This window comes from Muscardinus avellanarius (assembly GCF_963383645.1).
Source record: "Muscardinus avellanarius genome assembly, chromosome: 1".
In the NCBI taxonomy this organism is placed as follows: domain Eukaryota; kingdom Metazoa; phylum Chordata; class Mammalia; order Rodentia; family Gliridae; genus Muscardinus; species Muscardinus avellanarius.
Window position 1 is genome coordinate 151,907,701 of NC_137786.1, and position 26,015 is coordinate 151,933,715.

General features: G+C 39.0%; 1 protein-coding gene across 3 annotated transcripts in view; it reads left to right on the top strand.

The window, feature by feature from the left end:
- Positions 1 to 874: 874 nt before the first annotated feature.
- TRPC6 (transient receptor potential cation channel subfamily C member 6) overlaps positions 875 to 26,015 on the top strand; it is a gene marked incomplete at both ends in the record, with an annotated part of 131,041 nt that continues 105,900 nt past the window's right edge. For all 3 annotated transcript variants that reach the window (XM_080719091.1, XM_080719092.1, XM_080719093.1), the window contains one exon: positions 875 to 1,047. In XM_080719091.1, the coding sequence (XP_080575217.1) occupies positions 875 to 1,047 (173 nt within the window). The remainder of the gene's footprint in view (positions 1,048 to 26,015) is intronic.

Sequence of the window (26,015 nt, forward strand, 5' to 3'; positions counted from 1 at the left end):
TTAATCAAAATTTCAAACTAAGTCTTAAAAACGGTTTTGAAATGGGAGAAACATCTAGCAAAACAAAACAGAGCAATTCCTGATTCGCAGAGATAGAAGGAAAATTTTTCTCCAAAGTAAGCACGTTGCTGGCCTCTTTATCACTGCCATTGGAAAATTCTTGCCTATTTTTGTTGCTTTGCTCAGGAACTGGGAACCTCTGGTGGTGGGAATATATGGTCATTCATTTTAAAGTAGAGTCCCATTAAGTCCAGGGTTGGGAGTAGGGAGAGAAAATGCCTTAACATTAAGGCAGTTTGGAGGAGAAGAGACTCGCGCTCATTTTGAAAAACAGGTTAATAGACTTAATTAAAGAAAGCTTCCTAGAAAGTCCTCAAGCTGTAATCGGTTTCCCCCACACCCACCCAAGTGCGTGCCTGGCTCCGCCTAGCTTAGGTTTATCCTGGCCCTGAAAGTTGTAGTTACAGGACGGGCTTTGGCGGCTTTCTAGAGCGTCGTTCCCATCCCTTTAAAGGTGGGGATCATGACGGAGGATGCGGGGGAAGAAGGCGGGAGCTAGGGGCTAGAGAGTCTGGGTTGACATAGTGACTCTACAGCTGGGTCTCCGGTACTCTGAGCTCCCAGAGAGTGCTGCCACCCGCGGCCCGCCGGTGCACTCTGCCCGGGCTCAGCTCCAGGTCCCCTCTGCGCTCCCCAAAGTAGCGACTTCTCCCAGGCTGTGGAGTCGGCTGTTTCGGTCTCTCCTCTACACCCCTGGGCATCTGCTTGCCTGGGACCAGTTGGGCTGGCGACGCGGCCCTTGCGCACCAGTTCCTTGCTGCATCTGCCGACCCCTGCCGGGGAGCAGGGCCCGGGGCGGCCGGGCGCTCCTGCCATGAACCAGGACCCGGCGGCGTTCGTGCCCCGGAGGAGCGGTTCTCCCCGGGCCGGTGCCGGAGCCGGCGCGCGGCGCAACGAGAGCCAGGACTATCTGCTCATGGACTCGGAGCTGGGAGAGGACGACTGCACGCAGCTCCCGCTGCCTCCCTACGGCTACTACCCCTGCTAGTGAGTGCGGGCGCGGGGCGGGCGGCGGTGCGCCGGGGGCGGGTGGCCGCGGGTCCGGAGCCCGGGGCTGGGACCTCTGGAGCCGGGGGCACGGGCGGGTCTGGGTTTGCTCCGGGCTGGCGTGCAGAGTACGATTGCTGGGGAGAGTGAGAGCACGGCGAAGCAACACAGGTGGTTCAGAGAGCCAGTGGATTTCTTCCTCCCAATGCCACCGGGCGCCCCCAACAGATTCAGCATCACTGCGCAACAGGCATGCTGTGGACCGGGGGCTGGTTCAAACGGGCGCCCCTGGGATTGTCTCTGTGGGAGGGATGGCGAGAGCTCGCCGGGTCCCTGGAGTCGCCCGCGTGCGTGCGGGGAGCTCGGGAGCCCTGCGCGGGGCGGCCGCAGCCCTGGCAGGCTGCGCGCACAGGTCTCTGCCCAGCCAGCCAGCCTGGAAGTTGGGAAGTGTGCGTGGATGTCCCGTCCCCGACCCCCGCACATCCTCCCGCCCACTGCGGGCACTGGGGTTGACAGGGAACTAGAACCGGATGGCGAGGGAGGGCATCGGAGATGAGACTGTCAGGGGTGCAGGCCCTGAGACTCGGAGACTGGGGAAGGGAGGGTGTTCTGGGTCCTTTATAGTGACCTTTCAGTAATTATAAGGCGTAAGAATCCAGGTTTATTTGGAGAGGCTGGGCACAGGGTAGAATTCAGAACCAGAAAGGCCCCCACTTTCTTAGGCTGCAGCCAGGCGTGCGGGTGGCAGATAGCATTTCTGCCTCTTCGCCCCTTTGCTGATTGGGGAGTCAGGCTTCCTGACCAGTCACATCCATCCGCAAGCTGTTTCCCCAGGAAAGCGGTTGACCTCAGCGCTGTGAACAGCTCGAGGTGGAGGGAAGGTTCTGCCCCACCAGCCCTTGGCAGACTCTGTCCACGAATAGGTGCACCTCCGGGGAGCTGGCCAGAGCTGCAGGGTGTCAGAGCCTGCTGTGGCTCCCTTTGCAGTGTGAACTGAACGCCAGGCAGAGGGGCATTTAATTTTCTCCAGGATGAAAGTAAAAAGTTGGAACTGGTTCCATTGACTTATGTGCTGTACAACTGAAAAGCATTTACTATAATTTATCTCTTTTTTCTTTAAAAAAAATAGTTCACATGCCATAAAATTCACCCATTTTACAGGGCAGCCTTGTTTAATATATTCATTAAGTTTTGCAGTCAAATCATCGACATTTAATTACAGGACATTTTCATTACCCCCCAAAGAAATCTTATACTTGACATGAAGTTAGAAAATATTTCTAACCCGGTATGGTGGTGCAAGGCAGTGCTTGGGGGCTGAGGCAGTATTGCGATTTCTAGGCCAGAGTGTGGTAACTTAGTGAAACCTTATTTCAAAAATATTTAAAAAACCATTTCTGTGTCTTGTAGTACAGATTCTGATTCAGTAGGTTTTAGCTGCAGCCCTGGATCCTGCTTACCTAACAAGCTCTCAGATGATGTCCTGCTTATTAGTCCATGGACTACACTTTGAATAGCAAGAAGATATGTAACAAATCCAAATAAGGATGATATATTTTAAATGCAGCTGCTTTCAAATTTGCTTTGAAAGTATATGTTTAAAAGATAGATGACATTTTTTTTTTTAAAAAAATTGGTTCTGCTAAGCTTGACCTGCTGGGTAAATTAAGTGAGTTAAAAAAGTGATACTGCTTTTTAAAAACAAAATTATATTGCCCTGTGAACTAAAACTTCCTTTTTGTTCTATACTATTATCAATTATTTATGTGTCGATGGGAAAATTTTGTTGATTCAAAACCTTGTTCTTATATATCAATAGTGAGATCAAATAAAGTAATCATTGCAAGTTGTCCTGAAAACTTTTTCCAGGGCTTTTTTCAAAGGTTGCTTACTCGTAATTGACTTTTGTAGTTCCTTATGTTATCTGTCAGAGAATAAATATTTTATCCCTTAGCTCAAGAATCCCACACTATTCTTAATGGATAGAACTGAGCAGAAGAGGAATGTACAGAAATATTTTAATGTGCTTCAATTTATAATATGCACTCTCTGTGTCTTGTTGAAGGTACCATAATAAGTTTGAGTGAACTATACTCCAAAGTAGAGCTTGGACTTACCTAAATCTATTATCAAAAGGTTCTCTAGTTACCTTTCATCAACTTTCTCTGACAAGATTCTCAGTTCATCCATTTGTATCATCAACTGAAAAAGACAAACAATACCGAACAGTGCTTCAGCATCTGTGATGTATGAGAAAAGTTAAAGAAAATTACTTCCCTTTGGTAAAGAGTACAGATAAGCTCTTCCATATGCTTTTAAAAATTTTTTTGGTGGTACTGGGGTTCCTGGAAGACCTTCTACCTCCGGGCTACACTACCAGACCTCTTTTTACATTTTTATTTGGAAACAGGGTCTCCTAAGCCAGTGCGCGCGGCTGGCTTCAAACCTGCGCGATCCTCCTGTCTCTGCCTCCCAAGCGCGGGGATGACAAGCATGCGCAACCACGCCCAGCTTCCCATATGCTTTTCACTATATATATATATATATATATATATATATATATATATATATATATATATATATATATATATATATTTTAGTGGGAGGTATGCTATTTGTAATAGCAGCAATCACTACTGTACTTTAGATAAGGTATTGGCATTTTCTCAAAATGAGATTTTTTCTTTATAGGATCCCAAGTCTATAAATTACCATTTCTGTCATATAAACTCTGATTCTTGCTTAAATTTCCTTTTACATAGTTAACTTCTGCAGATATTTACATATACTTTTTGATCTTTTACTACTGAAAATTGTGGTAAATTGTCTTGTTTGAGAATATTTACATATTCCTAGTGCTTTGAACACCAGCATTTTGAAATTATTTTTGGATGAAAAAGTTTATTTTTTCCCCAACTTTCAATCAATATACTTTATTGTAACCAATTTTAATGGTGATTAGCAAGAAAAAATCCATGGCCTGCCAGAGTACCGGGATTTAAAAATATGTCTCTATTGCTTCTGAACACAAGAAAGAATACCAGACACATACACCTACACACTTACACACACACACACACACACACACACACACACACACACACACAGGTTAAGAGTTTCTAAAGTTTCAAGATATAAAACATAGTACAACTAAACTTTTTGCTTGGAAATGACTCATTGATTATGAAATATTAAAGAGTGATCTAAAGCTCTGGCAATTCAGTAGACTAAGATGATCTTAAAAAATATGGTTACAGGCACCTAACAATACTGGAAAAATAGTTAAAGTGATTTAGAAACATTACTCAATTTGAAACATAAAACATTACCAGGTGCCAGGAAAACAAGTTAAAATTCAAAGCATTATTTCATATCTACACTGGAAAATTATGGGCCAATGGGTCTAATGTCTATACAAGACAGAAAGATGGTAAGGTCTTGATTTCAAATGGAGTGGAGAACTGGAAATGAGACACCCCTTGCATAAATCTAGTACCGTATTTTATTCAAGCTAGGCTAGAAAACTTTGCCCATCAGAACAGAATGAGCACATGAATCTTTCCTTGTTAGGAAGAAAAGCAATCAGCCCCCAAGAATTTCATTTTGGTGTTCTTATGCCACACAAGTTATTGTTTTCATTTTTTTTTATAATACCTAGCTGACCTAGAAATCCTCAGGCTAAAAACTAAAGGGCTCCTAGAGAACTAAAACACAAAACCATGATAAAAGAATACTCCTGCCAGGTATGGTAGTGCATGCTTTAATCCAGCATTTGGGAGGCTGAGACAGGAGGATAGCTGTACACAGACAGCCTCAGTTACTTAGTAAGGCCCTTTGCACTCAGTGAGCCCCTGTTTCAAAATAAAGAATTAAAAAACAGAGCTTGGAGTGTCATTTGGAAGTAGAATGCCCTGGGTTCCACCCACAGTACCACAAAAACAAAAACAAGACCAAAACAAAACAAACAATAAAACAGAACACTCTCAACCATGTAGACTGCTTAGGTTTTCCATGGATAGAATAAGACTTGCTTAAGACATGTTCACTATAATAAATGACAAAACCCACAAGGAAATAGTCAGCCAAGGCCGAGGAACGATACGGTCCATGTGTAAATCAATGCAAGACATAGAGCTGTATTGGATCCTAAGTGACTGGCGGCAATGTAACCACATGAAAGAGAATATAAAATAAGCATGTATAAAATGCTGACAGTGTGGAAGAACATATAAAACTTTAAGACAAGAACAGACTTATTTTAAAAAGCAGACAAACAGGGCATCTATAAGTGAAAAACATATAATTCTTAAAATATGGGAAAAACTCAGAAGTATTACAATGCATAGAAGAAATAGCACAGCTGATGATGATATCCAAAATGCAGAAACATAATAAATAGAGAATATAAACGTCCTTAATAGTCATGGAATTAGAAGGGAGTTTCAAAAGAAGAAAAGGGGATGCAACATTTGAATAAGTAATGGATGATAATTTTCCAAAAATAATGAATTCTCATATGCATAAGTAGAATAATATTCACATATTACATAAAAAGAAACCATTTGGGTATAACATTCAAATTGTGTAATACCAATCTAAAAGCAACATAAAATATAAAAAATTAACCAAAAATACAGAAACTTAAGGGAATAGTTTTAAATTTTAAACTATAATGGAAATACACTTATACTGTATTCTGATATATAGGTTATATAATGTAGCTGGTAAAAACTGTGTTTTTTTCTTTCACATAAAAGGCTTCGTTTTCTTTTTATTAATGTAGTGCCTTATTCAGTCAGTGTTTCAGTGGTGATAGGCTCTCTTTAAACAAACAACTTTAAGGGTTCGCATCAGTGAATTATAGCTTTAGGAGAAACCTAAATAAATTCTTAATTCAATCCCCTATTTCACATGATGAAGTGACTTTTAAACAAAAGTGACTTTTAAAAATTATGTCATGGGTCCTTTAAAATTTTTATTGACTTCAGGGGGCTTTTGGATGACCTGAAATCTATTTATAAACCCTGGGCCCCAGACATTGAAGTTTTGATTTAAGAGAGATACAGCAACCTAATGTTAGAAACCACAGAAAAATAAAATCCCCCCACAAAGAGAATTCTATTCTCTAGGCAAAATGAGCTCAGTTTAGAACACATGTATCTATTAAATAAGGAAATGAAAATTCAATATGTAGGGTAGAACATTTTTCCGACATTAATTGCTGATAAAGCACACTGCTCTCTTAAGAAAGTTTAAGATTGCTGGGCGCAGAGGTGCACACCTGTAACTCTAATACTTAGGAGGTTGAGATGGGAGTGTCACAGGCTTGAGGCCAGTTCATTGTAACTTAAGACCCTGTTTCAAAAGAAAAAAAATAAGGCTGAGGGTATAGCTCAGAGGCTGAATACCCCTGGGTTCAGTCCTTTGTCACACACACACACACACACACACACACACACACACACACAGAAACACACAAAAATTCAAAATTTTTGTATGCTTATTACTTCACCCTTGTTTTGGTAAACACATTTGTAAACATCAATTTCACTTTTCTATACTTAATTTGTTTGCAGATCTTCCCCCTCCCCCACTAGACTATTAGCCTCTATAGACAGGGCTGTGCTTTATCTCCTATTCTTAGCAAAGGGAAAGTTCCAATTGATTTATTTCTCAGCAAAGACATGTTCCTCCTCCTCAGTATTTATTCTAATAAGGAATAAAGTGATGCTGGCTCCTTTAATAAAATAACATCTGGTTCATTCCTCCCAGCTAAGTAAAAGAGTGGATGTCTACATAGAAGGATATGCTCATATCTGATAATTCCAGCTGCCTGTCACTACAATGCACTTTCTTTTGGGGAATATTTCACTATTTAATTCTCCCACCAGCATGCCATGTATAAGCGCGATAGCCCTAGGCTCATCCTTCAAGTTTCTCATGTACATCTGAGATGAGGCTGTATCTTCATCAGGATCTGCTAAATGTTCAGGGATAACCAAAGAGAGAAGACAGAGACAACTCCTAGCTAGCCACATGTGCTCTTCCAGGTCATTTATGGAGTCCTGGAGTCTCTTAAGGATTGATCCTTACCTCGTCCCAGACTTCATCCAACTGGCAGCGAGCACTTAGTATTCAGCCCCTCCCTTCCCAAACTACCCTCAATCTGGCCCTTCATAGAACTAGCCCCAACAGGTGAGAAATACCTCCTCCCCTTTTGTCTTCAACATAAGACCCGCCTTTCAAACTCCACTTCTTTGCTAGGCTCTCCTTTCCTGGGTAACTGACATTAGGTGTGTTCATTTACTTACACAAAACTTACACAAAGCAAAGACCCACCACAACCACAGAGGCATGGCTTGTTTTCTGACCCCAAACGGGTAGTTATATCAGAACATGACAACTCGGAAGCTTTATAGAGGATTTACAAATAAAAGCAAAGTACTCACCCCTCTACAAGGGATAGTTACCAAATAATAAGTGAAATCAATAAACCAGAGCATGTGTGATAGCATGATCTTTTATCCTAGAATCTATTATGACATTTAAAATAATATCTTTAACCGAAAGCCAAGACCTGGTCTTTAAAGCAGACAAATCAGACATCTATCGATGAAAATGACAATTCTTAAAATAAAAAATTCAATGGAAGAATTAAAATATTGGCTGGAGAGAATAACTGATAATACTCCAAATGCAGAGACACAGAGAAATGGAAAATATAAACATTACTTAAGGGTTAAAAGCTTGCAATTTAAAGAGGCTAAGACAGAAGGATCGCAGGTTCATGGCCAGACTCTGCAACTTAATGAGATCCTGTTTCAAAATAAAATAATAAAGTTGGGCTGGGGGTATAGCTCCGAGGTAGAATGTTCCTGGGTTGCACACACACACACACACACACACACACACACACACACACACACACACAGAGAGAGAGAGAGAGAGAGAGAGAGAGAGAGAGAGAGAGAGAGAGAGAGAGAGAGAGAGAATGAGAATGAATTGTAGTTTGGAAGCTGTTACCAGGGTAAAAGTAAGTGTAAAAACCACCTTTCTTTCTGAGTTTCACTCTACATCTCCCCCAGACACTTGGATTAATGGTGAGTCTTCTATAATTGACCATTTTAGAAGTCTGCATTTTGGATGATGGAAATCACCTATTTTGTTTTCAAGTCTTCTCTAGCTTGAAGTAGTCAATGTCCACTTGTAACAAATGATTATCATGAAATATATTTTTAGTGGGCCAACATCAAAGGCTGTCCAGTGATTGCCAGATGTGTTTAAATGAAATTCCCTGGTTTATTTTGTAACAGAATACTTGTGTACCTCTAAGAAGACATCACATAAATTTCTCTGAAGACAGTTATGTTCTTTGAGTTATAAGAAGTAACTTCATAAGGCAATGCATCTTTTAAAGAATACAAAGTCATAAAAGGAAAACATTTTCTGGAGTCCATTCTCTTTTCTTTCCCTTTCATAAAAATGCTAAATATAATTGGACCCAGTTGGATAAAATTACCATTTGCGATTGCTCTTTGTTTTAGAATCATTTGCTGGCTTTGAATCCATAGAGAAGGGCTCATCTATATACCAAATTTCAATTAAACGTTGGCTTCTGAAATTTTGAATGCTGCTCAAGACTCTTTAACACATGGGGATTGATTGGATGCTATTTCTTATAAAATTTCTTATAGAGTAGCATGTCAAAATGAGTGTTGCAGATACCCAAGCACCATATATGTTTGTGGCGTAACTGTTATTTGCCCGACTCACCCACAACAAAAAGGAGGAATGATGTTAAGTGGAATTAAGTATAGTTTAAAGTCTGAAGTAAGTTGTTGTTTCTGCAGAGGACTGATTTAAAATATTTATATAGCCGGGCGTGGTGGCGCACGCTTGTAATCCCCGCGTTTGGGAGGCGGAGACAGGAGGATCGCGCAGGTTCGAAGCCAGCCTCTCTGGCTTAAGAGACCCTGTTTCCAAATAAAAATATAAAATAGGTCTGGGAGTGTAGCCCAGACGTAGAAGGGTTTCCAAGAACGCCAGTACCACCAAAATAAATAAATAAATAAATAAATAAATAAATAAATAAATTCTGGAAAAGTAACATTTTTGAATACCTATTCTGTAGCAGGTCCTTTTCTAGTTGTCATCTGAATGTAATCTGCTATTGGTAGAAGGCACTCTGCTATTTTTAATGCCAATTTTATAAATAACAATAATGAAATTTATACATGTTAAGCAATGTGTGGACGATTACAGAGCTGGTTAGTTGTAAAGTAGAAAGAAAAAAAAAACCCAATACATTCCAGTACAGGCTGGAAGGCGTGCATGCTGCCAGCCCTTTGCTGCATGTGTCCCATCCGATCATGCTTTTACCACGCACAGCTGGCTCAGTTGGTTTGTGCTCTTGGAAATCACACACGCCTTTCCTTTATGTCTCTCTTGCCATAGATACTTGAGAAGCCCTGATGGAGGCTCTGATGTACTGTACCAAAACAAGGTTCCTGGTGCTTCGCTCATTATATTCATACTTTAGGCGAAGGGAGAGGATAGGAAGAAAAGGTTATGAAGAGCAGAACCAAGAGTGTGTAGCCAACCCCCGCTTTCTATTGAAATTGTAATGGTCTCTGAAGGTCATTCCACTTCTTTCACTAATTCATTAATCTACTTCATTCAACTCTGTTGGTCTTATATAATTATATCCAGTAATAACAAAAATAACTTTGTTGGGGTTTTCGACATGCTAGGCTTATTGCTATGTCTCTTTAGGCATAATTCCTTTAATCCCGATGGGACATGCACATTTAGGTCCTCATTTTATTGACTAATAAGAAATAAAAAAAAAGTCACAGAAAAAGGTCGAACAACTTAGCCAACGAGGTTACTACTTACCTACCTAGTAGATGGGAAGAAAGAAAGGACAAAAGATTCTGTTTAGTCACTTATCTCAATAAATTGTGAAACAAGGATTTGAAGTTTTCAGTCTTTGTCATAAAAGAGTATGAGTATACCGGGCGTGGTGGTGCACGCTTGTAATCCCCGCGCTTGGGAGGCGGAGACAGGAGGATCACGCAGGTTCGAAGCCAGCTTCTCTGGCTTAAGAGACCCTGTTTCCAAATATTAAAAAGTATAAAAATAGGTCTGGGAGTGTAGCCCAGAGGTAGAAGGGTTTCCAGGAACCCCAGTACCACCAAAAAAAAAAAAAAAAAAAATATATATATATATATATATATATATATATATATATATATATATACCAAAATAAGTAGCCTATAGATTATTTACTAATTTTACCGAAGATCCACAAACTGATCATGACTTTTTAAAGATTATAAAAAGACAAAGCCTCCTTTTTACTTTTCGATCATGTGATGAGCCTGCTATATTACAGGTTATGGCAGAGAAACCGGCTCCCATGATAGTGTGAAACTAGAGATTTTATTGTAGGATTTGCATACATTTTCAAGACATTTTGCTATTTTTCTGAAGGTGAATTCAATTGCCAGAAATCAATGACAGTGTGGACAGTCATGTTAAGACTGATGCCTATCCACGGGAGTCCAAGTCTCAGGGATAGCAGCCCCCACAGGAAGGATTTCATTCTAATGTGGTGGGTTACCACAAACCCTCACAACAAATTGAGGAGAGTCCCGTTCATGGGAAATGCTAACAAAATTATTCTGAGAGTTATAATAAAAATTGGAAAGGGCATGGGTTTTAGAGGTAGCTTAAAAATCTTTTAGGGAGTGAGACTGTTATAGATAAAACTCATTTTTGTTATTCCTACGTTGTCCTTCTTGAAAGAGAATTTTGCAATGATTAGGTTGAAGGGTGGCAGGGTTGACCATGAAAGCAGATCCCTGGCAGTGTGAAAATTCTCACATTTACTCAGGGGAATGGTTTCTGCAGGAAAAGGTTTTGGGAGAGGAATTAAGTTCCAGGCATAATTTCATCCTGAAGGATTCATTCATCATTTCAACAAACATTTGCTTAAGTTCCTTGGATGTGCCAGGCACTATATTTGAAAACTATGTATACCATATTTTTATCGAGTCTGAGATTCTGTTGTAACTTCCCATGATATTTTATGCACCTTTAAGAAAAGAAACCCCCAAATTAATTAAATTATATCAGATTTTTTTACTTTGTATCTATTGAAATATTTTTGTTGAATTAAATGTAGATTTGGGTTATATTTAACTTTTATGAACATATAAAAAGAAAATATCAACAAAATAAATTTGCTACGGTACATGTGCTCTTCCACATGCAGAGACAGAGTCTCCTGAGTTACTTTTCAATGTGGAATCTTCACCCCATGTCTTTTCACACTCTTGTTCTTTGTGCCCAATAGAACATTAGCCATTATCGACACAGCATTTCAAATCACAGTAGCCAAGTTAAGGAACCACCTAAGAGTCTCTCAACAGATGGATGGATAAAGAAAATGTGCTATACATACATGAGGGAGTTTTACTCAGTCATAAAGAAGAACAAAATTATGCCATTTGAAGAAAATGGATAGAAATGGAGACCATCCCGCTAAGTGAGATCAGTCAGACTCAGAAAATCAAGGACTGCATGTTTCCTATCATATGTGAAAGCTAGAGAGAGAAAAAAAAATAAAAGAAAAGCGACCTCATGAAACTTAGGGTGGAGCAGTAGAGCAAGGGGGTGGGTACACAGAAGGAGGGGAGGAAAAAGGGAGGTACAGGAAAGGAAAAAGGCCAAATAATGTCACATTTGTCTATGAATGCAACATGATGAATCTCAAATCATGCATGGGGAGGAAGAAGGGAAGGGAAGGGGAAATATGAGAAAGGAAACCAAGAAATGTTATGTGCATATATGAGTGCTTTGATGTGCCAGTATAGTATCAATAAAAATTGATAAAAAAAGGAATCCAGAGCATCCATGGTAGACCAAAACTATTTGGTGCTAAAAAATGAAGCTGATGTTACAATTATATAAAATTAGCCTGTTTTGACTAACAGTTTGAGTGCTACTAAACAAATCAAATTCAACACTGGTCTTATGTACTCCTCATGGTCCCCAACACACACACAAACATACTTTTTTTTTTTTTGCGGTACCAGGATGGAACCCAGGGGCATTCTACCTTCGAGCTACACTCTCAGCCCTATTATTTAGCCTTTTTTATTGTTGAAACAGGGTCTCGTTGAGTTGCGAAGGGCCTCTCTAAGTAGCTAAAGCTGGCCCGGAACTGCAATCCTCCAGTCTCTGCCTCCCGAATGCTGGGATTATAAGCGTGTGCCACCATACTCGGCCCATACACAGTTTTTCTTATGCTTGAACAACTTCACTGTTGTTTCCAGTATTTGTTTTAAAGCTTCATCCATTCAGAAACGTTGGATGCTGTTGCTTTTAATGTTTGTACAGGTGCTGGCTATAAAATCTATGTCAGGGCAGTGATCGACAACTGACCGACAGCAATGGCAAGAAGACTTAGATTATAAAACATATTCTCTTCCAGGGAAGTTAAAATAGGAGAAACGTGTCTTAGAATCAGTGATGTTCAGTATGCTAGAGCAAGGGTAAGTGATGGAAGAGGAAGCATGAAAGATTGCAAGCCAAGCACTATCTTTTATGGCCTGTCTAGAATTTAAGAGGTTTGGAGATTATTCTTGAGTTGACTAGAAAACATAGCTAAGACTATGTCAGTTTTTTGCTTTATTTACATTAATTAGTTTATTTGATCCTGAATGGTAGGTAATATTACTTCCACTCCTAAAAGTAGAAACAAATTCAGAAAGGTAAAATAATTTGCTTAAGAATGAATAGCTCTCAAGTTATCTGAGCCAATACTGAACTCTTATTTGACTGTTTTATTTGCTTGCATGTTTTTGACCTTTAAGATTCAACACCTCTTTTTCCCCAAGAGAATATCAGTATGAGGACAGGGATCTACCTAGTCTGTCAGCAGTGACTATCACTTGGCAGGGGCTCAATCAATATTTGTTGGGTGAATAAATCAATGTTTACCTTATACAAAACGATTTCAGTGTATTGGCCTTATCCCTAAAATTCCTCTAGAGCCTCATGGTATTATCAAATTGCTTTTAGGGTGTTGTGTTTTCTTCTTGACCGTTTTAGAAATATTGGAGTTTTCCATTCTTGCATCTTTATCATTTGATGAATTCTATGAGATTTGTGATACATGCACCATGGTGATTCTTGTGAATGTTTCAAAAATAATCCTGTAAATAAGGAAACATGAATTGTGTACATTGTTCAATGCCCATGGGGTTTTGTATTTTTGTTTGTATTATAATGGCAAGAGGAAAGGTACTTGGGTTTTTATTTAAGTTGAAAGAATTTGTGAAAACAGAATTTCTGAGGACAAAAGCTCATTATCTTCAGAAGAATCTTAAATACCGAAATGAAATAATTCAACTTAAAATCAAGAAGGTAAGGAAAGAATGGCTGATGGAAAATGGTCCAAAAGTTACATATTAATGATAATGTAAATTTTATTGGGACCAAATTGTGTTTGAGCAAAATTTACAGTTAATGTTATTTAGTTGATTTTCATTATAATCTATCTTTTAGAAGTTAGACGGATTATTTTCAAGTTGCATTACACCCCCCCTTATACCATTGTGGTTTAGAAAGTATCCCCAGTGCCCTCCTTACCCACAAGATATACCCTAACCAGAAACTCAGTGAAGATTTTACCGGAGCAAGAGTGTTGTTCCTTAAATGGGTGTGAACTTAGAGAAAATATTAGCAAGCTTCTGTCTAAACATGTGCTCCAGGTAAAATGGATCAGAAATATTTTAATCAGCAGTTTTCAAATCTGGTTATGAATCATAACCACCTGGATGATTAAAAAAAAACATATGTTCCCTATGATTTCCATGAGTCTATATGCATCAGAGTGTCTGGGGGTAGAGCCAAGGAATAATATGTTCAAAAATTACCCAGATGATTCTAATATTTACTGAGTTAAAACTAAACATTTTTAGCTCTTTCCGATTCACCCAAAAACTATAATTAGAAATCTTGTTTCTATCAGAAAATTATTACTGTGTATTTATTCAACAGCAAAAACGTAAGATTAATCGACTCACAACAGAGAATCTCATAATTAGATACTAGCAGATAAATTAGAAAATAGTATATTTTAATTTAGAAAATTCTCATCAAATACCTACTACATAACAGTAGAATAAATGGTGTGTCTGTATGTTATACTCAGTATCAGGTAGGTGATATCAGAGAATTTTGTCTATAAAAGACATGAAAAAAATCACCTTTTTTAGATAAAATCATGATGCAGTAATTGTATCTTTAAAATAAATGTTAAATTTATTCGATCTTTATTTTAATATTGAATTTCTTCTTTATTTGGACTCAACATTATTTTGAAATTTGGTAATTTTAGGAAATCTGGAGGAAATTTTCAAATCACTTTTTTCAAACCACCCAAGATTTTATGTGGTAAAATTCCTGAAAAGGGTAAAATTTTCCTATTAACTAAGCTTATTATCACTCAAGTATATATTTTTATAAATATTATGAGACACTAGAGAACTCCTATTTCCACTCTTTTGATTGTTTCCTTTGCAGTGTGGAAGGAAGCCTTTTAGTTTCATGAAATCCCACTTATACAAGAAAAGGAGATCCTCATGCCTACTAATAATCCGGACAAAGCCAAAACAGTTCCAGAGAGATATCATTTGATACTTATCACATTGGCAAAAGACAAATAAGTTGATGCCATCAAGTATCCATGATGACACAGTTCAATGCAAACCTGTATCCAGCTGGTGGGAATGTCTAACAAAGAGCCACAACCTCAGCAGAAAAAAAAAAAAAGGAAAATGGTGAAGATAAAAGTACTTTATAAACAGACATTTCACTCTATGACATATATCAAAGGCAGTCAGTGGTCTTGATGATATTCAGATTGTGTACACCCTAAAAAATGTTAAAAATATTTATGCCATCACATGTCTTTAAGCTAATATTTAAATATTTTCATCAAAGCTTTACGTAGTCTTAAATAATATAGCTGACATATAGTTAAAATAGCATTAGTAAAAACCTAATAATTTTTAAATTCATATTTTACTAAATCCCAATTCTAGCAACATAATATTGATTATATCATCAATTAAAAGATACTGAAAAATTTTCATATTGGGGAAAGACTAAATGAGTGATGTGTGTATGTTTGCCTCTACCATCTTGTACCCCTTTAAGATGTATGGCTACATGTACCCATAAAAGAATTTATAAAAGAATATGACTGAAATATAAAGATTGTTTGTATCCAAACTCCCACCCTCCAGTCCCTGGTAACCACATTCTACTCTCTGCTTCAATAAATCGACTTATTTGATTCCACGTATAACCAGACCCACGTGGCATTTGTTTTTTCGTGAATGGCTTATTTCTGTGAACACCATGTCCTCCAGGTCCATCCATGTTGTTGCAAATAATTTTCTTTTCTACGTAGAATAGTGTTCCCAAATGTATACAGACCATATTTCTTTATCCAGTCACCTGTTGATGGATGGGCACTTAGTTTTCCTGTCTTGTAAATCACACTACAATGAGCACGAGAGTACAGACGTCTCTATAAAGTACTGATTTCACTTTCTTTGGACTATACCCAGAAGTGCAATTGTCTGACTGCGTGATCTATGAGCTGTTCTTCAACATAGTTTATTTGCTTGTACTTTAAAACATATTTCCACATGATTTAACTATCATATCACACGTAACTTTTTCTTAAAAGCCTTGTATTGATAAAAGTTTCCTAAAACATTTAGTAGCATTTATAATAGTTTTCTTAAAAACTACAATAAAAACTATATAAAGTTTAAAAACTTAAATAAAAATCATTTGACCTGAGTTATTATAATTAATACTTATAACAACAATAACAATAGCAAACACAGTATTTCCTGTGTGCCAGGTACAGTTCTTTTCATATAAGTACTTTAATATATTAGCTTATTTAATGCTCACAGTACTTATAAAAGGAACTGATTATTTACATTTTACATATGAGGAATTGGATGCATGTAAAAATTAAGTAACTTTTTCAGACTTTCAAGACAGAGTCCATGTTGATCCTAGAAATTTTGGTTTCTTAATTCATACTTTTTTGATGAAAAATAAATTTTGATCAGTAATAGTTTATGTTACCATTTAGTGATTATTAGATATGTACCCCTTAAAAAAGAGATCTGAGAAGCCGTGCGTGGTGCTGCACACTTGTAATCCCAGTGCTTGGGAGGCCGAGACAGGAGGATCGCACAGGTTTGAAGCCAGCCTCAGCCAGTGAGGCTCTCAGCAACTTAGTGAGACCCTGTTTCCAAATAAAGTATAAAATAGGTCTGGGAGTATAGCCTGGAGGTAGAAAAGCCCACGGGTTTCACCCCAGTACCACACCACACACACACGCACACACACACACACACACGCACACACACGCACACATACACAAAATGGGCAGAGGAGACTTTTGAGGCCTTGATTAAAGGAAGTTCTTAGTTTGAACTTTGAGACATTTATTTAATGTGTGACAGTCCTTTGTACATCAGGCCAATACTATGCATGGGAGTGGGCTAGAAGTTTTTTTTTTTTTTTTCTTCAGCAAGTCAGAGAAAGGAGACTGTGAAGTGGTAGGTGAGGATAGAGGACCAGCATGACAATTTAACTAAAAGAATTTTCCAAGGGAAATCTCAGGGAAGTTTTAGGAAAAAATCTATATGGACATGGAATATTGAAAGTAGTTTCTGCCAGGCATGGTGGCACATGCTTGTAATCCCAGCATTTGGGAGGTTGAGACAGGAGGATTACAGTTCGTGGCCAGCCTCAGCTACTTAGTAAGGCTCTCTACCATTCAGTGAGACCCTGTTCAAAATAAAGAATCAAATATAGGGCTGGGGGTATAGCTCAGAGGCAGAATGCTCCTGGGTTTCATCCCTAGTACCGCAAAAAAAAAAAAAAAAAAAAAATATATATATATATATATATATAATTTTTTCCCCTGTTAAAACTATGTCTGTTCTTATACTTCTTTACAAATACTTTATATAACCCCCAATTATGGGTATTCCAGATTAAGGACTATTGATATTAACCAGGGTTTCTTAAAGTATACGCTCCAGCATCACCTGGGAATTTGTTAGAAATCTAACTTATTGGGTGTTATTCTAGACCAACTGAATCAGACACTCCAAGGAGTTCTTGAAGATATAGCCAGAGTAAACACTCACCCATATTTATTTATTTATTTATTTATTGATTGATTGATTAATTGCACTACTGGGGATGGAACTCAGGAGGACTGTATCTACGAGCTACACCTCCGGCCCTATTTTTTAGTCTTTTTATTTTTGAAACAGGGCCTCACTGAGTTGAGAAGGGCCTCACTTAGTAGCTGAGGCTGTCTGCGAACCACTATCCTCCAGTCTCTGCCTCCCGAATGCTGGGATTACAAGTGTGCACCACCACGCCTGGCTACTCATATTTTAATAATAGCCTGACCCAACATACCCATGTTCTTATTTTATTCCTGTGAGTCTTTGTTGCTCTAATTATGATCGTTGTCAGTTTCCAATATAACACTATGCATAGAACTTCCAGTGATGGCAGAGGTATTCTCTGTCTGTTCTGTCCAGTATGACAGCTATATTTGATGTGGATCACTTGAAACATGGCTAGTACAACCAAGAAACTGAAGTTTGAGCCTTATTTAACTTTGATTAATATATGTGGCTAAAGATTACCATAGGGGATAGCACAGTTTCAATTCCTTTACATGGTTTAGTTTGTCAGATCTCTGGCAGAGGAGATAATAATAAAGGGCATATTATATGCCAGGTACAACCTTAAATATTTTTACACATTAAAACTCATTTATACCTCATGACAACCCTACAAGGTAGGCTTATTATTATCTCCATTTTACAGATTGGAAAATGTAAGCCCAGATGTATGAAGTAACTTTTTAAGTTACATACTTAATTGACAGAGCTGGGATTCAAGCCCAAGTCCTTTAGGGGTGTGTGTGTGTGTGTGTGTGTGTGTGTGTGTGTGTGTGTATAATTCTTACTCTGTACTCTCTTGGATAACTTTAATAATCCCAATATATTTCAAAGGAGTCAGAAACAAGGACAAAGGCCTTGTCCTATTAGGCTTTAGCTCAGAACAGAGCAGCTACCTATAGGCAAGAACAGAGTGTTTTATTTTGCAAAACAGGATTTTTGGTATGAGTATCTGTGGGGCAAAATTATGTCACTTCTTCTAAAATGTGGGATTTTTAAGCATTTATAATGTAGTAAGTTTAAAAAACAACAGAACAGAGAAAGAATTTAAAAACATGATTTGTAAAGGGATTTACCCTGGAGACATTCTGGAACCCAGGATAGAGTCATAAGCTTCTTGAGTTTAGGGACTGCCCCAAGCTCATGTACTACAATGCATAACAGCTCATTCAAATCCTTGTAAGACCCATTAAAATTTGGTGATTTCCCTTATCCTCTTTGCATCTTTCCTTCTTCAGTGGCACTCTTTATTTTTAAATCCTTTATCTTTCTTTCTGTGTTGAACACATGCTCACACATGTGAGCACCGTGTGACCTCACACATTGCTCTGTGGCCTCACACATGTCTGTGGCCTCACTCATACTAGCAAGTCCTCTACCTCTCAGCTATACCCCAGCCCTTTACTTATTTCAGTTTGAGACAGGATCTTGCTAGGTTGCTCGTTTGGCCTCAAACTTGTGAATCTCCTGCCTCAGCCTCTTGAGTACCTCAGCCTCTTGTGGATGCCACCACACCCATCTCTTTATATCTTTTTCTATGGACCTAGTTTGCCTATTTTTATGAGGCTTAAGGGATGCAGAGAAGTCAGAAACAGGAACTAACAGAAATCAAAGCAGGTTTGGATTTTTAGTATCTCAGGATATTTACCACAGATTTATTTCTTTTACCTAAGTCACAAATCCTGCTCCTCTTTTTGTAATATTATGGTTTATTTTAGGCATTTGTTAGGTATGCTTCAGGCAATTTGTTAATAGTAATCAAAAACAAATTCCTTAAAAACATTTCATGTATATCACTTAAGATTTACACACAAATATAAATTAACACATCTACAAAAATTGTATAAGCATGTAAATAACATATATATCCTTTTATATATTTATATTTATACTGTTGTGTGTGTTTTAAGTGGGAGCATACTGTGACTCCTCATATTGCCATTGCTTTTCTTTCCCACTTAACATTATTATGCATTTTAGGGTATTTAAGTTTATCCTTAGAACTCTCTTGTGTTAGCTTTCCATCAGTGTGACAAAACACCAGAGGAGGGTCTGTGTAGAGGAGGAAAGACTTAAGTGGCACGTGGCTTCAGAGCTTTCAGTCCACGGTCACTTGGTTCTGTGGAGTCTGGGTCTGGGGTGAGGCAGGACGCCACGGTGGGGAGCATACCGTGGAGCAAAGCTGCTTACCTCAGGGTTCCCAGGAAGCAGAGAAAAAGGAAGGGGTCAGGACAATATATCCCCTTTCAGGGCACACCCCAGTGACCTGGCTTCCTCCAACGAGCCCCGCCTCCTCCAGTTTCCACCAGCTCTCAGTAACACCACTATCTGGGACCAAGCCTTCAACACCTGAGAAGGCGTGTCAATGGCGGAGGTGCTACTGGATGTGGGACATTCCAGATCTACACAGTGACACCTCTGCCCTTGACACACCTCCTCATGTGTTTCCTGAGCGGAAGAGAGAGGAATGAGCTTGCTTACAGCTCAGTCCATACCACGACATTCATGCATGCCGCAGGGGCTCGTCTCCCTCTAGGTTTGTACTGATCGCGTGCTCATATGCGGTGTAGGATTTAGAAAAGCTGAGGACCACTGTTCTGGAGTGTACTCAAGAGTCTGCAGAAAAAAAGAAAGTGGGAAAAGGGTGTGGCTTTTAATAAATAAAGATTTGGTTCGTGTATACATTTTGTAAGAGCTTATTTTAACCTAAATAAAAGTCTTCATATATTTCTAATGTGCTCTAGCTTGTACATTTACTCTATAGTGTATCAGAAACAACAAAGATGAGAGTGAGACAGTATTTGTATCTTCTGAATTTTTATTGATGTCAATTTGTCTAATAGCTTTATATAAAAAGATGAATTACTCAAGTAGAATATTATTAGGAGGAGAAGGCTCATAACCCTCACTTCCACTTATATCACTGATGTTTAATTGGCAGCATGGTATAATGATTCACAATCATACTGGTACCCTTTAGCCATCAAAAAACGTAAATTTGACATTATAAGGATAGGATAATTTATGAAATAAAATATATATGTAAAGCATTTAGAAAGATTTAAAATCAAATATAGTTAGTAAAAATGTTCATGCTAAACTCAATAGTAAATTAGAATATTTCATTGTGTGTATAAACTTACTGACAATAATCAGATAAAATTTGAGGCCAGGCATGGTGGCTCCCACTTGTAATTCCAGCATTTGGGAGGCTGAGACAGGAGGATCCTGGTTCATGAACAGCCTCAGCCTACTACTTAGTGAGGCCCTTTGGAACTCAATGAGACCCTGTTTAAAAATAAAGAATAAAAAAAATAAGACTGGGATGTAGCTTGGAGGTAGATAGTCCCTGGGTTCCATCTTCAGTAGCGCAAGAAAAAAAAATATCTGGCAAAATAAATAGTTCAGTACTCTAACTTCTACAGTCGGACTTTCGCCTGCCTTCTGCAACATTAACTGTCCTCATTGTCTTCTTGGATTTTATACTCTACCAATAAACGACCAATGTTTATGACTGCAGTGCTTTTTCTTCCATTAGTTCCCTGCCTAGATTACCCTGGATCTGCTTTTCATCAGGAGCATCCCCCAGCGAATCCTCCCGTGAACTTTCTTCTGTACTCCAGGTTGTGTCTCCTCCCAACTCTCAAAATGTTCTGGTCAGACCTACCCCATAGTTCTTACCACACTGCAGTATAATAATTAATTTCTTCATCTGCTCTATGGGGTGTTTGTTTACTTGAGGACAAGGACTAAGGCTCAGTAACTATATTGTTAGTTGTAGAACGGCATGTCACATATAATGTCTTAACATGTCTGATGTATGGAAGGATGGTCGAGTGAACGGGTCTTGCCAACCCAAATGCCTAGACAAGTAATGGAAACAAACAGATCCAATCCAATGGAATGACAGAAGGGCTAGGGACAGAGCGCTTGAGAGGGTGCCTCTTCTAGTAATGACAGTCTCCATTTAACTCTGGTCAATTGTCACAAGGTGTTTCTAAATCCACTGAGTTTTAAAAGACAGAAGTAAGGCTTTATATGAGATGTGTTCTGATTTTTCAAACAATAAATTGTCCTAAAAAAGGACAGTAGAACAGATACAACTCCCAGACTGATAATTTTTAAAGGTTTAGAATGAATAACAGGGCAGTTTCCACGAAACCTTAATTAAAGGCTGACCATTTTGGTCATTGCATTAGGCATAACAAAGCGTACCACTCCACTGATCCAAACAAAGCCAGAGTTATGTTGGTGTTAAATAAGTGTTGTTTTTTATTTCTGAAGCTAGGCTGAAAAATGTTACTTTTTTTTCACAAGATGGCCAGTTATTGCCTTAAAAATGAACTGTAAAAAAATCGAGTTGATAGTGGGTGCTTTCAAGCTTGTGGATAAATAAATCTTAACAACATGACAGGTCCTTTCAGATTACTAATAAATTTTCCCAATTCCCTTTGAAAATGAAAAAAGTAAAGAGAACATCTGTGATAAGTCATGATTATTAATTATCTTATTTATCTTGTTAAAAGCTATAGTGGTAATTTCATGTTCCTCAAAATTTTAGAAATTTTAGAAATTTTAGAAATAAAAACTTATATAAAATCCTTAACATTTTAAATAAATGAAATGCAGTAAAGAAGGTTGGTTCTTGTAGAAATCTGGTAGAGTCCACTGGAAACACAAATATTGTTTGACATTTGTTTTACCTTAAAAATATGCATCCTATTCCATAATATTCTGTGTTCATCTGAAAATAAAATTATTTTTCTGCCATCTCTTCTTCCAAAAATATATAATGTGTTTATACACAGCTTTGTGTATCTTTAGGCCATGTCACAAGCTCAGAGGTATCCATTCCAGGACAGGGATAAGCTGTTGACTCACACTGGTGTCCACGAGCAGAAGACATCATCTCAACTATTCACCAAGCTCAGACCGTGAGCAAATAGGCTGAGTACACAGGACCCTTCCTAGACAGGAAAAGGAAGTCAGGGGAGCCTGGAGGAAGCCTTTTAAAAGGCAGTTGAAGGGAGGCCCATTTCAGAATAGTGGAAGAGTAGGATGCCACGTGACAAAGTTGGAAAGAAAGGTACTTGGAACGGAAGAAATAATATGAAGCCCCATATGGTCCATGACCAGCTGACCCCATGCCTAAAGCATCCTGCCTTTGAAGACTAGGCAAAAAAAAAAAAAAAAAAAAAGGCTGAGTTAACCCCCAAAAGAGTTATCTAATTGCCTAGTGAGAGTATAATTCATAAGACTAGAGAATGGGCTTCAAAACCTGCGCCTGCCCTTTTATGGCAGCGTCCTTAGGGCCCAGCACAGTGCGGCTCAGAGACCATCAGACCACACTTTCTTAGCACTGAAAATTATCCAAGTAACCAGAAAAATACTGGCACAGCCTGGGACAACCCAACTCCTTGGAGTGGCATTGTGGCTGCATTATAGAGAATGAGACAAGCTTAGGGAGGATAGAAGAGGAGGGAGTCAAAGAGGTGCTGTTCCTATACCTAGAAGGAGGACCGGCTGGGACAGGGCAGGGCTGGGGATGCCTGAGGGAGCCTTCAGCTCTGGTAGATAAGCCGCTCTCTGTCAGCCTGGAGCATAGGGAATGACTCATGCCAGGCATGGTGGCACACGTTTGTAATCCCCGTACTTGGGAGGTTGAGAAAGGAGGATCGCAGGTTCTCAGCCAGCTTCAGCTACTTAGTGAGGCCCTCCACAACTTAGAGCTTGTTTCAAAATAAAGAATAAAAAAGAGCTGGGTATGGTGGAGCACGCCTGTAATCCCCGCGCTTGGGAGGTGGAGACAGGAGGATCGTGCAGGTTCGAAGCCAGCCGCGCTGGCTTAAGAGACCCTGTTTCCAAATAAAACTATAAAATAGGTCTGGGAGTGTAGCCCAGAGGTAGAAGGGTTTCCAGAAACCCCAGTACCACCACCCAATAAAAAAAAAAGAAAGAAAGAATAAAAAAAAGGGACTGTGGGGTGTAGCTCATACGGAGAGTGCCCCTGGGTTAAATTCTCCTTATGGGGGGAGGAGAGGGAATAACTCTCCTTAACTTCATTAAGTAATTTTGTTGATTATTTTATATTTGTTCTTTTATTCCTTCTGTCTTTGTACACCAATTTCTGGGTTAAACGGGGAAAGGGATATAGTGAGGATGCTGCTCTGCCTTTTCTCATTACCTGTTCTAAGCAACCTCTACCTGAAACCAGCTGGAGCATTGAGGAGTACTGGAGAGGTCGGTGTCTCTGATAGCCAGGGAAACCCACGTGCTCCAGTCTATCTGTGGACTAAACAGTCAGACAGACATGGGAAGTATGAAGGATTCCAGCATAATCGGGTGATTGTTTATTCTCTCAATAGGTGGATTTTCCCTTCTTTCTCAACTTTGGGAAAACTGTAGGTGCCCAATTAATATACAAGGAATAATGCAAATGTAAATAAAAGTTAAAAAGATGAATATATGCACATTTAAAACTTTTAAAAATTTCGGTTTAGCTCCTCTGCAACTGGCCCCTTTGTAAAAAGGCAGAAGCACAAAGTCCATTTTCAGTTCTTCCTGTTGAAATGACAAACTATAGAATATGCCGTCCCATATATGCACTCCATTGCATATATCATCTGTTTGCTTGGGATGCTGATTTCTTCTTTCTCTTTATTTATAGAACTCCTTTGCATCTGATGGTGTGCAGTTTAAAAGTCACCCTTCCCCAAGGTCACGTCCTTATGAAGGCAGCTCAGAATCAGGCAGAGTACAGTGTGTCTGTTTCTGAATTTTCATGTGCATTATACACACTTAAGCCTTGAACATTTTTTCAACCAAACTGCAAACACTTGCAACTGTATCTAGTATGAAGCAGGCCCTTAAAAATGATTGTTTTTAGCAGTTGTCTCGTTTTTTCTTTGTATATACTCTATTGCTGGTTTTGTCTCTGGAACAGGATAAATCTTATGTACATTTTTATGTAGAGAATGATGCATGAGTGCATTTGCTCATCTAAAACTAATTGTGGAACAAAACAAGATGTGAATAACAGGATCTTCTTCAGAAGTATTGGTAGAATATTGTATAATTCTTAGAGAGGTGATGCAGTTAATTGAGATCTCAGAAGGTGAGTTTCTCGAGAGTGAAGAAAGCTGGCAACTATTAGGAACAGGATCCATAGGGATTCTCAGCCATTTATCAGCAGTCTAGAGTATAATGTTCAGATCATAGACTAATACTACTTTGTTCTGGCTAACACTGGCATTCAAGAGAATCTGACCTTGTGGATAGGGGAGGCAAGAGGAATGAACTGGTAGTGAGAAATTTGAGTTCAGCCTGTTGTGCCATCTCTTAATTCATCCAACTTGAAATAGGATACCAGCAATGAGAAAAATTGAGGGAATTAGGAAGCTCTGGTAGGAAGAAACAAAAGAAAAAAAAAACTTGAAAGGCTGGTGAGGGGTAGGTAGCTATGGAATAAACTACAGAGAAGAGCACAGCACAGAGGGCCCTTTGGTTCCTGCAGGCGGCCAGGTCTAGTGGCCGCCTTCACAGGCCAAGGTAACTGCCCTGGTCCCATCCAGCTCAGGTCATGACTTTGAGTGAGACAGGGAAAGAAGGAACTGACACTGTCCCTCGTTCCTTGTGTTTCACTCTGTCTCCTTATCTGACTTCCCATTAGTATCCCACTTCCTGAATTTCTGCAAACTCAGACTTAAAAGAAGCTTCTCTGTTCACAGGAGTTGAATACACATATCTCTTTCCCATTATCCGAGAAAAGAGTGATTTCTTAGTTCATTTTATGTCTTCCAGTTGAAACAGAAAAAAACACTCTGGAGAAAATCTGATAGCCTTTGCCACCATTATTTAGACTGAGGCCAGGTCATTTGTACCACCATTGTTCTAGGTTGGACCCAGAAGCCCAAACCAAGTGCAACCCTCCTCCGTGGGGGTAGGACACATACTCAGTATGAATAGAAAGACAATAATGTAGGAATTCTAAAGCAAATAGGTAGAATTTGAGATTGTCTTAATTAGATACAGATTTTAAAAACAAGGCAATCTAAGAGCTAGGACTGAATTTGTTGTTGGCACAACAAATTCTATTTTTTTTTAATTTGGGCAACAAATAAATGAACCTAAATGATGAATAGGATAGCCTCAAAGAAAAATTTGGTTTGACTCAACTCCTCAGTCCTTTTGTGCCAGAATGGATCGACTAAAGCTATTCTCATTGCTGTAATAAAAGATTGCCTATCTTTGACCCAAGAAGTTAATCTTCTGCCAGCATTCAGGAAACTGTGACAAGGTAACTTGTGAATTTGCAAGTGAAAGTCTCAGACGTGTCCTAGTTCTTGACATCACTAAAACCATGTACTTTACTTATTTATTTATTTTTGTGGTACTAGGGTTCCTGGAAAACCTTCTACCTCCGGGCTACACTCCCAGGCCTATTTTATACTTTTTTATTTGGAAACAGGGTCTCTTAAGCCAGCAAGGCTGGCTCCGAACCAGCACAATTCTCCTGTCTCCACCTCCCAAGCGTGGGGATTACAAGCGTGCACCACCATGCCCAGCTGTACTTTACTTATAATTCATAAGATGTTCAGGACCCAGAAGGTTATGATTTTCTTTAACTATATAACAGCAGAGCCAATTCATGGCTCCTATTGT